At 47.7% G+C, this 13,915-nt stretch overlaps 1 protein-coding gene across 5 annotated transcripts in view; it reads right to left on the bottom strand.

The window, feature by feature from the left end:
• PDE4C (phosphodiesterase 4C) overlaps positions 1 to 13,915 on the bottom strand; it is a 381,540-nt gene that overhangs the window by 37,694 nt on the left and 329,931 nt on the right. The window contains exon 1 of one of the 5 annotated variants that reach the window (XM_073544907.1): positions 9,397 to 10,013. The exons of 3 other annotated variants lie outside the window; for them this stretch is intronic. Coding sequence is in view for 1 of the 2 variants with exons in the window: in XM_073544900.1 (XP_073401001.1) it covers positions 291 to 314 (24 nt within the window). In the remaining variant the exon portion in view is untranslated. Of the gene's footprint in view, positions 1 to 290; positions 543 to 9,396; positions 10,014 to 13,915 lie in introns of those variants that run through there. One more of the 5 variants, XM_073544900.1, reaches the window with a different exon arrangement.

Here is a 13,915-nt window from a genome sequence, read left to right as displayed (position 1 = left end):
ACATGATTGGGGTGGTCTGCACCTGGGCCTCACACATGGCCGAGGATGAGCATGGTGACTGACGGGTGGTCACAGGGGCTGGCCCGGGGGGGCACCGTGTATGGCAGAACACTTGACATTGCCTTTCCCTCAATGACAGGAATACAGTGCGGTGACAATGAGGAGCAGGCAGCGATGCCCAGTGTGCCCGATGTCCACTGAGGGGTTAACCCCTTCATCCCTGTGTGGCCACTACTCATCCACCGCTCACACACCCCTCCCCTCTGCCTCTCTACACACACACTGCTCACCTTAGCCCACAGAGAGCAGCCCATCCTCCTACACCCAGCACCCACCAGAGTGCTAGGGGATCCCCCATATACAGGGGCCGGAGCCACTAGGTGCCCCCCTGGGAGTCCATGGAGGAGCCCGGGGAAGCCCGGGTGACATGCTGAGCTTCGGGAATCCCTGCACCGCTGCCCCAACAACAACACAGCGAACAGAGACAGGCGACCAATCACAGTGCAGCACACAAGCCAATCAGGGGCCCGCAGTCGAGACACACGGAGGGAGGTGCGACCAATAGCAAGACGAGACATCAACCAATCACAAAGCCTGTTCACGAGAGAGGGCGTGCCCAACGCTGCTGCAGCGAGAGGACATAAGGAACCCGGAAATAGGGCTGGGGGCGGAGCTAGCGCAGGCGATGCGACAAATATACGCTCGGTTGTGGCGGGAAGGAGGCAGCGCTGCGCCTCACCTGCAGCAGTGGCGGCCTCCAGTACGTGACACGACGACGTGATGTCACCTTATAGTGGAGCGTGTGTGAGGTGTCACACGTGTCCTTTACCACAGCGCACACTTGTAGTGTTAACCCCTGTGTGTACCAGAGCTGGGTGCTAATCGTTATGTGAAGATACAGGATCACATTAGTGATGTGTAGTTGCTGCCGCTGTGACCTCACACTTGTGTCACACCGACCATCCTCTGAAGACGAGGGTCAGGTGATGACGTGTGTAGCGCTGGCCATGCTCCAGTCCATGCTCGGCTTCCATTTGTGTCCCACCAGGCAGGAGGAGACTGGTGGTGAGGGGCCTTCAGATGGTGCCTGAGACTGCAGGGCGTAGACCCAAATCCGGGACTGTCCGCTGTATCCGGGACAGTTGGGACTAGAGAAGATGGATTCTCGGGTCTCTGGTCCAGCGTGCTAGTCACCGGTAGCTGACGCCTGGACGGGAGGCCGTGAATCTAACCTTCCAACGTCCCCTGTGCGGCTTTTGATCACCCGGGGCTGGTGCGGTGTCACCTGTGCGTCATACTCATCTGTGGTCAGACCTGGCGATTGTTCCTTCATTCACAATAACTTTCTCATTTTTATGTAGCTTCTCTATATGACATCCGGCTTCTTGTGTCTGTAAGGCTATGTGCACACGGTGCGGAATCTGCTGTGGAATTTTCCGCGCAGATTTTACTAAATCTACAGGTCAAATGACCTGCATTTTTCCTGCGGATTTAGTGCATTTTTTGTGCGGTTTTACTGCATGTTTTGTGCAGTTTTCCACCTGCGGATTTCTAGAATCAGGTGGGAAACTGCACAAAAGAAGTGACATGCTGCAGTTTTCATTCCCCAGCAAATCTGCGTGGCAAAAGCAGCATGTGCTCAGCAGATTTTGTGTTACATAGCCTTTGATGCTACTGCACATTACGTGTGGCACCCCTGAGGCTCAGTCGCCACAGAGGTACTGCACCTGCTCCTAAGGTGTGGTGCCCCACAATCCAGGTAAGTTGGAGGCTCCTGACCACACTCCAACACTCGCACCCCACACAATAGAGTAGTTCAGCAAAACCTCATTGCGGCTCCTTGCCTAGAGAGAGGCAGAGCACCTTTGGTGGTTCCCTGCTTGGAACACTAAACGTGCTGGGAGGTGGGTGGAGTTTAGAACACAAAAGAGCGGGATGGTTTAGGATTACCAGCCAGTCGGGGAGTCAGAGAGGAAGCCACTCGGAGAGGAGTGGGGATCCCTGGAAGAGGGAGGAAGGAGTGCTGCAGCTGCCTCAGTGATCTGAGCCAGCTGGCACGGGAAAGGAAAGAAGGAGAAAGACATTGAGCTTCCATAGGAGAGAAAGACAAGTACGGAACGTACGAGTAAAAGGGAACATAGAGGACGTGGGTTAGAGGAAGAACCCTGTCTAGAAGTTCTAAGAGCAAGGCCGGGGCCTGGTCCCCGAGGTTGTATGGACACTAATGGTTCTGCAGCAGACACCGGTGGAGTAGTGGGCTGTAAATGCACTACTCCCATCTAAGACTTGGGGGCACAACAGCAACACGGATAGAGAGCCGGGACTTAGGAGTAGAGAGTCCCCGAAGCAGGCTGCAGCTGTCTGCCGTACAAGTAGAGTTCTTGGGAACATCTGTCAGGAGGAACTCCAGTGTAACTCAGTACTAGGAGATCTTCACGTTTTAAGGCGCTATAGAGGAGACGTTCAGAAAAGGCACATAGGTTGGCGGAGCGTGGAAGGGAGCATTCCATCTTGCCTGGAGGTTGACTGAGTCCCTGACCCGGAGGATACGGCACAAAAGCGGGCACTACAGACTGAGTAAAGCTTTGGAACTACATGCCCTGGTGTCCTCCATTCCATCCTGCGTCCGTCTGCCTGGCACTGCTATATCCCCTGCGCCGGACACTACACCATCTAAGTGTCTCTTCACCTATCCTGCCCTGGGACAACAGCCCTGCCTGTGGAGGGATATAACATCATTGCTGCACCACACCATCTGTCCCAGAGGATCTGTCTGCAGCGTCGGCTTTACTCCTCCCTTGCCGAACACCACAGGTGGCGTCACAAACTATTCATCTAACTACATTCCACCATTCACAACTCTTCCTCTATTAGGCCTGTTTCACACATCCGTTTGTGTCCATCAGTCAAAATCCGCCGTTTTGCAAAAAAAATGGATCCGCCATTTTTCTTGGCGGATCCGTTTTTTTCCCATTGAGTTGCATTACCAGCGGATCTTGACGGATGGCTATCCGTTGGATCCGCCAAAATTTTGATGTTCGCCGACATGCCCGAACGGACCATGCAACGTTTTTTCGGCCGGCAGGATCCGCACTTCTCACTGCGCATGCCCGAAAGACTTCACTCAGCCGGAAATGTAACCCTAAACTCTGTTCTGGCGGCTGAAAAATTCTCTCTCTCCTTCCCCAGGCAGCGGTTCCTCTAAAATTCTTCCTTTGACGGATCTGTTAAAACAACAGTCCGGTGACAAATGTTGTGGTCAGTACAGGAACGGATCTGCTATCCACCATTTTAGCGGATTTTGACTGACAAAAAAAACTGATGTGTGAAACAGGACTTACTTGGGCGCCCAGGGCCATGGTCCGGGTCACCGCCGCTCTGACACGTCCCGCTGATACCAGCCCGGTACCGAGTACCCCACGGCCCTGGGAGGGTGAACCAACCTGGCGTCGCGAACAGGATGACGAGACCCGATACCATTGGTTTCTGTGTGCCTAGGATTTGTTGGACTTAAAACTTTTGAGAATGTGCAGAATACCCAATTTAATAGACTGTAAAACGAGCATTAAAAATGGCCGTTGGTGTGGAGAAGAAGGGCGTGATGAGATGGGAGGTCCTAGGAAAAGACCGCGAACAGTCTTTGGCCTCCCCTGCCTGAATTACTATTTGACAGCAACATGGCCCACCCCCCGAGGGGTTCGTATACTGGCTTGGTATGGAGGCGCTAGAAGAAGACGCCGCCCCAAGAAGGAGGGGCAGAAGCCAGAGTAGAGAGAACGCCATCTTGGAGAGAGACGGGAGGAGGCCTGCGGAGCGCGAGGAAGTGGATCTCCCAGGTGCCATGGCTGAAGGCTCCGACCCAGTAGCTGAGATGAACCGCCAGCAGCTGGAGGATGAAATTGCCCAGCTGACGTGCAGCTTGCAACTGCGGCAGGAGGCCTTGTGGAGGGTGAACTGGCAGTACGCCCGGGAGGGGCTTACATCGGCGGTAACCGCCGCTGCTGCACCAGGCAGATTCTGTTGAGCCTGCCACCGCCATCACACCACCGCCATCACACCACCGGCAGCATCCGAAGCCCCCTTGCTGTCGCCACAGGAAGACTTGTGTGAAGCCCCGGAAGCTGGAGCAGAGGAAGAGGAGCTCCCGCCTGGACCTGAAGATGGTGCGCAGGTCCCACCTGAGGCCACCACCCGATGCTACCGGCCCGCATTCACCGGCACCGGAGCAGAGACCACACCGCCAGGAGGCTCCAGGTACGTCCGATGCCCGACACCTGGGAAGGCCCTGGGGTGTACCACGATCACAGCGGCTGGCCAGGTCGTGCTAGATCTGGTCTGGGACCGGGATACCAGTCCCCGGGGGGGAACACCGGAACCCCTGGACGTGGCGCCGTGATACCAAACCAGCCTAGATCGGTCCCAGGAGGAATGGGAGGATGAGGAGAACTGGGCTAGTTGTCAAGCTATCATCTGGCAGCTGAACACTGGGAGAGGGAGCAGCGCCGGCAAGCGATACTAGGCCCAGATTTGGACCGGAAGGAGCGGGTCCGTGCCGGTCATTATGGTCCTAGAGATGCAGCAGGTTGGGGCCACGTCCTGAACGTGAATCACGAGAGGGGGTTCAGCTTTATCCATGACCCTAGCCGAATCTCCGATCTGTTTTTCAACCGGAGAAACATGGAACCTCACTTGAGAAAAGGGCACCCTGCCAGGAACCTGAGCCCGGGAGATCACGTAACATTTACCAGACACGAAGATCTGGGAGGCTGCTACGCGATGAACATCAGGCGAGTCCCGGAGGATCTCATCCAGACCTGCAGGCAGAAACCAACTACTGCCCCCATGTGCCAAGGGGTGCCAAAAGCCAAGAAAGCCGCAAGCTTCACCCCACTGGAGGAGCACCTAAGGACTGCTAGTGCGTTTATTACATCTGGTAGCAGTTCCCAGTCCCCAGCTTCCAGAACCCCAGGAGGGGACCATCACTAGTAACCTACAACTAACTCTCGTTACCCAGGAGGGTATTTGCACAGTTGTGCTTTGTTTTTCCATTATGTTTTAGTTTTGTTTTTCCAGTGTTGCCCTGTTTTATTGGCAGCTTTCCCATTGAACTAAGGAGATCAACGCTGAATGGTCCAGAACTGTGTTTGTAAATGGTTTGCGCCTCTTTAGGTGCCCTCTCTTGGTTTTACAAAGGACACTTTGCGAAGATAATGTCTACCTCATTTGGAGCATGACTCCAATAAAAGGACACTGCAAGAGATCCCGGCTGGGAGCGGTGTCCAGCACTTACAAGAATTGTTGAAAGTTTTAATGTGAAGTATTTGATAATGATGTGTCTTATGAGAGTAAATGGCTTTTATATAGAATTAAGAATGTTTTAATAAAGAGATAAGAGATTTGGATAGAGAGATTTGAATAAAGAATTGGAAATGTAGATGATGAACCAGGCACCACGGTTGCCATTCAGAGTTAAAAGAAAGTAGAAAATGTGCACTAAAGAGAAAAAAAAAAAGAAATGTGTTGATGAATACTGAAGTGGTAGTGAGTAATCGACAATAGCACTTTGAATTGAGTATTGTATGGAAAATTGCACTTTTGACTTAGGATTTTAGGTAGTAATTAAGAATTGTTTGCAACGTTCAAGAATGAGTGCCTCTCACATAGGGAAGTTTAGCATAAGAAATGTTTATTCAGCATTGCAAAAATTTGTATGTTCCTGTGTTGTCAACTTTGTTTACCTTGCAGCCCGCGGACGTGCTGTGTTTAACGGGGGGTATGTGGCACCCCTGAGGCTCAGTCGCCACAGAGGTACTGCACCTTCTCCTAAGGTGTGGTGCCCCACCATCCAGGTAAGTTGGAGGCTCCTGACCACGCTCCAACACTCGCACCCCACACAATAGAGTAGTTCAGCAAAACCACATTGCGGCTCCTTGCCTAGAGAGAGGCAGAGCACCTTTGGTGGTTCCCTGCTTGGAACACTAAACGTGCTGGGAGGTGGGTGGAGTTTAGAACACAAAAGAGCGGGATGGTTTAGGATTACAAGTCAGTCAGACGGGGAGTCTGAGAGAGGAAGCCACTCGGAGAGTAGTGGGGATCCCTGGAAGAGGGATGGAGGAAGGAGTGCTGCAGCTGCCTCAGTGATCTGAGCCAGCTGGCACGGGAAAGGAAAGAAGGAGAAAGACATTGAACTGAAGCCTGAGCTTCCATAGGAGAGAAAGACAAGTATGGAACGTACGAGTAAAAGAGAACACAGGACGTGGGTTAGAGGAAGAACCCTGCCTAGAAGTTCTAAGCGCAGTTCTAAGCGCAAGGCCGGGGCCCGGTCCCCGAGGTTGTATGGACACTAATGGTTCTGCAGCAGACACCGGTGGAGTAGTGGGCTGTAAATGCACTACTCCCATCTAAGACTTGAGGGCACAACAGCAACACGGATAGAGCGCTGGGCCTTAGGAGTAGAGAGTCCCCGAAGCAGGCTACAGCTGTCTGCCGTACAAGTAGAGTTCTTGGGAACATCTGTCAGGAGGAACTCCATTGTAACTCAGTACTAAGAGATCTTCACGCTTAAAGGCGCTATAGAGGAGATGTTCAGAAAAGGCACATAAGTTGGCGGAGCATGGAAGGGAGCATTCCATCTTGCCTGGAGGTTGACTGAGTCCCTGACCCGGAGGACACGGCACAGAAGCAGGCACTACAGACTGTGAGTAAAGCTTTGGCACTACATGCCCTGGTGTCCTCCATTCCTTCCTGCGTCCGTCCGCCTGGCACTGCTATATCCCCTGCGCCCGGACACTACACCATCTAAGTGTCTCTTCACCTACTCTGCCCTGGGACAACATCCCTGCCTGTGGAGGGCTATAACATCATTGCTACACCACACCATCTGTCCCGGAGGATCTGTCTGCAGCGTCGGCTTAACACCTCCCTTGCCGAACACCACAGGCGGCGTCACAAACTATTCATCTAACTACATTCCACCATTCACAACTCTTCCCCTATTACTTGGGCGCCCAGGGCCACGGTCCGGGTCACCGCTGCTGTGACACATCCCGCTGATACCGGCCCGGTACTGAGTACCCCACGGCCCTGGGAGGGCGACCCACATGCAGTTCTGCAGGGCCAAATCCGCTGCGGATCTGCAGCAGAAGCTGCACCGTGTGCACATAGCCTGAGGCCGTGTTCGCATGTTGCAGAAATACTTTTTTTATTTTCTGCAGGATCTGAACCAAACTACACAATGACAATACCCCCCTTATTTGATGCCTTTTTGGTGCAGATGTAAAGCTGCACTTCTAATGTGTTTTTTATAGTGCAGAAAAGCTTTGATTCTGCACTTAAAGTGTCTGCAGCTTTTTACACCCGATTTTTTAGGCTCCATATAGAAGACGAGAGAAAAAAAATGCATGGCGCATTTAAACCACAGATGGCGCAGTTTTCATTAGATCACATCCACTTTGCTTGGACAGTGAAACAGCAGAATTTCTGTGTAACACCCCCCCCTCCCCCCCAGAAAATACGGAGCATTTACGTTACATGTGAACACACAGTCTAAAGGTCCAAGCAAAGTGGATGTGATTCCATGACATCTCCGCCCTCTGTGCATCTAGAGATGCTGCTGTATTCTGTGGTTTTGGTGCTTTTTTTCTCTACTGGCTTCTGAAAAGAAAAAGCATAAAAAACTTGCATTTTTAAGTGCAGAATCAAAGCATTTCATTACTATTAAAAAAAAGCATTAAAAACGCAGCTTCACATCTGCACCAAATAAGCAGGAAACGCAGCAAGTACACAATAATCAGAGATGATTGTTATTGCATTGTGTGGTGTGGAAACATGCAGTAGAAAAAAAATGTAGCATTTATGCTTTGTGTGAACACTGCCTTAGCACTATATTTTCATTACTTTTTATGGGTTTAATAGAGAAAAAATATTAATCACGCCATTTTTTTTACGTCATTTATCGATCCCCGTAAATAGTCTCATAGCTGTCGTGTGCGTGTTGTTACAATTAGGATAAGTTCACACAGGACTTTTTTACTGCTTTTTTCTGCAGGAAAACCCGATCTTGAGAGGAAAGAAGCTGCGTCAAAAACGCAGGTTTAGGTGCGTTTTTTTTTTTTGGTGCTTTTTTTGTGTCTCTTTGTCCATGCCAATGTTTGACTTTTCTGCAGCAAAACGCTGCAAATAATGACACCTGCGTTTTTTTTCCCAACACCCATTCAAGTCAATGGGTGAAAAACTAAGCAAAAACGCTGAAAGAAGTGACATGCTCTATGTCCAAAAAACGCAGTAAAGCACAAAATCCTGATTATACAAAAAACCAATGTGTGTGCATGAGATTTCTGAAATCTCATAGGCTTTGCTGGTAATGGAAAAAGCAGCTGAAAATTAGCATTAAAAAACTATGAAAAAAAGCAGCAAAAAAGTCCTGTGTGAACTTACCCTTGCAGGGACAACAAATATGACCATGTTATTTACTGATTTGTGATGTTTATTATTATATAAAAAAAAGCATTCAAAATGACATTATTTTAAGTTATTTTCATTGTTTTGTAGTCATTTTATAGGAAGAAAAAAAATCTCTTATTCTCCCTCTAGAATCCAAGGACATAGAATTACAATACTATGCACAATAATCTGCCCGTGGTGTCAGAGCCGTATATGACCAATCAGTGGTCATGTACAGCAAACGCTAGATTAACGTCAGCCACACCTGCCTAGAAACCCTACACCCCTAGAAGTTCTGTAATCACAAAAGGCACCTAACAATGCTAGGTGCAGAAGTGGAGCCCAGCCAGGGCCGCCATCAGGGTATTACTGCCCTTACTGGCGTACGGGGCCCGAAAAAGAGTATTGGCTATTTTAACAAACATTTCATAGGTTAGAATAGAGTAGGACCTGGTCAAAAAAGTCTACCTAGTCATGGTGGCGACTTAAATAAAAAATCTTTTAGCCAAAACAAAAGCTGCTGGCTATGTATGTGATTAACACACTAAAGTGTCCTTCAAATATATTGGCACTTCTACCACAATAATACACACTCAAGGGCAATAGGATGTAACTAATAGCCCAAAAAATGAAGCGATCCAATCAATATTATGTAATAAAATCACACAACTTTTATTTGATGAGAAAAAAATTAAAAAGACTACATATCATTTTACATAATATACCCCAAGGGGGAATTGCACATCCCAAGATACTATAATCAAAACAATAAGTGTACATACATGACACAATAAATAACCATCAAAAACCTCATACAATTGCTATAATCCTCATAATTCTCACTATAAAAAACTATCAAGGGTTAACATTACTGAATTTAGTTATATCAGTGCCAAACTGACCCCAGAAGGTCTATTAAATAGCATCTACAATATCAGTTGATCAGTTGCTTACCCAGAGATGTGATCTGGTGTTAGATGGGAACTGATAATGAGGAATTGATGAGGACTTGGTACTGGTGTGGAGATTTTCTATGAGTGGATGGTGGGACTGTGGAAGGTTCGAGGGTTAGAGGCGCAGCTGGGGTGGAGCCTGGGTGGAGTTTCAAGGGGGCCCGAAAATGTTGCCAGTATGGGGCCCTGAAATTCCTAGTGGCAGCCCTGAGCCCAACTGTCATTGACAAATGGACACAGTGTGAGGGGATCGTAAACTAAATTGCTCTAGTATGGCAATGCTATACTCTCCCAGGACTGATCATTTTGGGGAGAGAAGTATACAGAAGTTCAATTACAACAGGCCAGAAGCTTTTATTTCCAAGATAAGCCACTGAGTTGTGTGATGGCAGCTTAAGCAGTGTTCACACCTACATACAGAACATCCATCGCTGATTCCATCATAGTCACACCAAAATATGCGGCAATTTTTCCTCAGGTAATCCCAATGGACCTTATTGAAGGCAATGGAGTCAATCATGTGACTTATCCAGTCAATTTTGGAAAATCAATAACTGAAAATGCAAACGGATGTGTGACAGCTATCTTGAGTGTATGGTCAGACGGTGTCATCTGAGTATTATCCGATTCTATCGAGTGAGAGAATTGTATCACAAGTGCAGAGAGGTGAACGTAATTTCTCCATTCTCTCTTTCCACAGTAATCAGACTGCAATCAGTAGACATCTGAGTGCAGACCGATGTTTCACATGCGTGGTCCGATTTTTGGATGCACTTGTTGAACAGACATGAGAAAAAAATAGCAGATTTGCACTGCCCCATAGTGTAACATTAGGCCGATTGATATCCGTTAAAACAACGGATAGCACTCGGCTTTCCTATGCGGTTCTGTGAACGAGCCCTGAGGCTGGGTTCAGACAGGCGTATTGCATGGTCCGTATATGGACCGTAATGCCCAAATTAACCGCATGGCCTCCCAACTTGAACATACAGCCTTATTGTTAGGAATCTGGGTCATTCTATGCATATGCAGCAACCCAGATTCTCACTTTTGTCTCCTGAGGCTAAGTCCTTTTTCCCTGCGTCTGAGCATGCTCACGGGACTAACTCTCATTGGAGTTCAGGAGTCAGGTGCTCAGGTCCTGCTCCTGATTTGATTGGTTATGCTCGGGCCTCTGGAGGTTTCCGGCAGGTCCCGTACGCTATAAAAAGTGTGCATGGCCGCTATGCCATGCGCTAGTATTTTCCATACTTGCTGCTGTGTGTTTGGTGACGGATGCTTGGACTGGTGAATGACTTATTAAGAAACCCCTTCCCTCTGATAATACGAATGTGTGAGTGATTGGGATACAGCCAGTGTGCGCGCTAGTGCCAGCGCGCTCAAGCTCCGCCAGTTGCAGCAGCCAGCGTCCTGCTTCACGCCTGCTATATCGCGCTTGCAGCCCGCTTTTGGCGTTCGCAGTTGCGACGCCGTGCACACGCCTACTTACGGTAAGTCCATTCGGGTGTAGTGCTGTTCTTAACGACTCCGGCTTTGGCTACCGCACGTGTGCCGCTGAGTGTCTGTGAGGCTAATACAGACTCAGCGTTTTTTGCATTTGTGTTTTAGGTACAGCTCTGTGAGTTTTAACACAGTTTGCTTTTGTGCACCAGGTTCAGTTCTTCCTGTGAACATTATTGTCCTGGGGCTCTGCCTTTTCAGCAGCGGTTATTACACCTGCCACACGGTGGACCCCGGGCGTCGAACACGTTTATTTATATTCTTTTAAGCGTGTTCCGCCGCCGTAACACTTATAGACACATTTGGGACTTTATATTTGGGTCAGGGAACCTATGACCGGTTCGATCATTGTGGTTTGTAAATGTGCCGTGAAATACGCACATTTGTCCCTAGCCTAATGTACATAAAGCAGAGGTGCACAGGCTTTTTTGGTCCAATTTTTTTACACCATGTGCTGGAATTTTATCAACCTTTCGGATTCATTACCCTTACACCACAGGCCAGGAGCTTCTGTGAATCCCATCCAGTTGTTACAGATTACCGTAGTACCTTTCAGATGGACCGGAGTCCTGCAACTCAATTCTCCCATCTCTTCTCCGGCCCCTCCAATTTATAAGCTGCTTGTCTGGTGAGCTGTGTCCCCCTTTTTTTTCTTATTTCGAGGCAGTTTATGGTCATTTTTTTTTTAAATTAGGCTAGTTTTACACTAGCGTTCGGCAGGGCTGCGAATGGCAGCTTACTTCTGCCTTCCTCCGTTAAGCCCTGCCCACTGCCGCACCTCTTCCTTCAGATCCTCCTACATCTGCATGCGTCCTGCGTACCCTATCTTTAACATTGGGTATGCAGATGTATGCTGATGCAACACGTAGCATTCGGCGCAGCTTATTATGTATTGCAAATGTACTGATGTTCATGTGTTGTATAGATGTAGGGATAGTGTAGGACTTCGCCCAGTAGGGGGAGCACAGTAGAATAGGATAAGGATTAATTAAACCAATAGGATTAGTTTAGTTAGGAGGGGCTAGGAAGAAAGAGAAGTTGGGGAGCTTCCTGGAATAGGAAAGTTGGAGAGAGTGTGAGCCAGGAGCAAGGACAGGACAGTCATGTCCAGGGGAGAACGTTTAAGTCTAGGAGCCCAGCAGTCCATGGCCTTAGAGCTGACAGTCACATAGTGTGGAGGAATATATTGGCAGCATCAGAATGGTATCAGCTAACTTCGTGGGACCAACCCTAAACGTTCGAGGCCTGGTAAGGAATGGAAGAGCCATTTCTCGACTTCACCTTTGGAGAGGGAAGCGAGCGGAGAACTCCTGAAGCGGGTTAGTCTGACCAGTAAGGAAGCTGCGGGACCGGCAGATCCAGCGGATATCCCTGGAGGAGTGAGGGACAGTACAGGGAATGGAATGGTGATAGTCTGTTAAGAATCTTGTGCTGTTTCTGTGACTAAACTGGACGAGCTGAGTAAAGTTGTTTTGTTGAAGATGAACATGGACTCTGACTGTCTTTGTATGATGTTAAAGGAAAAGGACCCCCGGCAGTGTGAAATGGACCCTAACTTGCAAGTGAGTGAACTACCGTGTGTTAATAGCGCGGTGTGCCAGTGCTGCCACTCTCAACCACGAATACCCCCCAGGTCTCCATTTCAGCATCATATACCATCTGAGCTAACTGCTTCATAGGCATATATAAGGTAGCTAGCTCAGGTCAGGAGGCTAAGCAATCCAGCACAGTCTGTATGTCACAGGTCTGAATCTGGCCTAACTGAGATAGAACCTCAGTTTTGTAGTAAGTCAATAAGAAAATTTAGAGTGAACAGTATCTGGTGAATTTTTTGTATGGATTTTGCATGCAGGAAATTCTCAGCGTAATACAGTACATTTTAAGAATCTCATCTACACGTGAAAATTTTTCATCTTAATAAGTTCTTGAGGTGGCTAGTTTCTGAAATAGGGTCACTGTCTCCACTGTTTAGGCACATCAGGGCCTCTCCAAACGTGACAAAGCGCTAGCTCTTGATTCCAGCCAATTTTGCGTTCAAAAATGTCAAACGGTGCTCCTTCCATTCCGAGCCCTGATGTGCGCCCAGTGATGTTACCCTACGTTACGCTTATGAAAAAAAAAATTTGAGTCAATAAATTTTTTGTGAAAAAAGTTAAATATTATTTTTTTCCTTCCACATTCCATTAATTTCTGTAAAGCACTGAAGGGTTAATAAACTTCTTGAATGTGGGTTTGGACACCTTAAGTGGTTGCAGGTTTTAGAATCGTGTCACTTTTGGGTATTTTCAATCATGTAGGCCCCCCTCAAAGTCACTTTAAATGTGATGTGGCCACTAAAAAAAATAGTTTTTTAAATTTTGTTTAATAAATGAGAAATCACTGGTCAACTTTTAACCCTTAGAACTTCGTAACAAAAAAAAGTTTAAAAATTGTGTTGTGCTGATTTAATCCCTTCTCCCCGAAGCCTGTTTTCACCTTCCTGACCAGGCCAATTTTTACACTTCTGACCACTGTCACTTTATGGGGTCATAAAATTTCTTTGACATGAATTGCGCTTCTTTGTAGGAAAAAAAAAAAATATGGAAATTTGGCAAAAATTTAGAAAATTTAGCAATTTTCAAACTTTTAATTTTTATGCTCTTAAATCAGAATCATATCACACAAAATAGGTAATAAATAACATTTCCCACATGTCTACTTTACATCAGCACAATTTTTTTAAATAATTTTTTTTTGTTGGGAAGTTATAAGGGTTAAAAGTTGACCAGCAATTTCTCATTTTTACGACAAAATTTGCAAAACCATTTTTTTTAGGGATTACCTCACATTTGAAGTGTCTTTGAGGGGCCTATATGACAGAAAATACCTAAAAGTGACACCATTCTAAAAACTGCATCCCTCAAGGTACGCAAAACCACATTCAAGAAGGTTATTAACCCTTCAGGTGCTTCACAGGAATATTTCAAATCTGGAAAGAAAAAAATAAACATTTACTTTTCTTTTGGGGCTTGATGTCACCT

This window comes from Dendrobates tinctorius, unplaced genomic scaffold, assembly GCF_039654945.1.
Source record: "Dendrobates tinctorius isolate UK_male_01 unplaced genomic scaffold, ASM3965494v1 ptg000011l, whole genome shotgun sequence".
Lineage (NCBI taxonomy): Eukaryota > Metazoa > Chordata > Amphibia > Anura > Dendrobatidae > Dendrobates > Dendrobates tinctorius.
The sequence above is the reverse complement of the archived record's forward strand: the minus strand, read 5'-3'. Positions and strand labels throughout refer to the sequence as shown.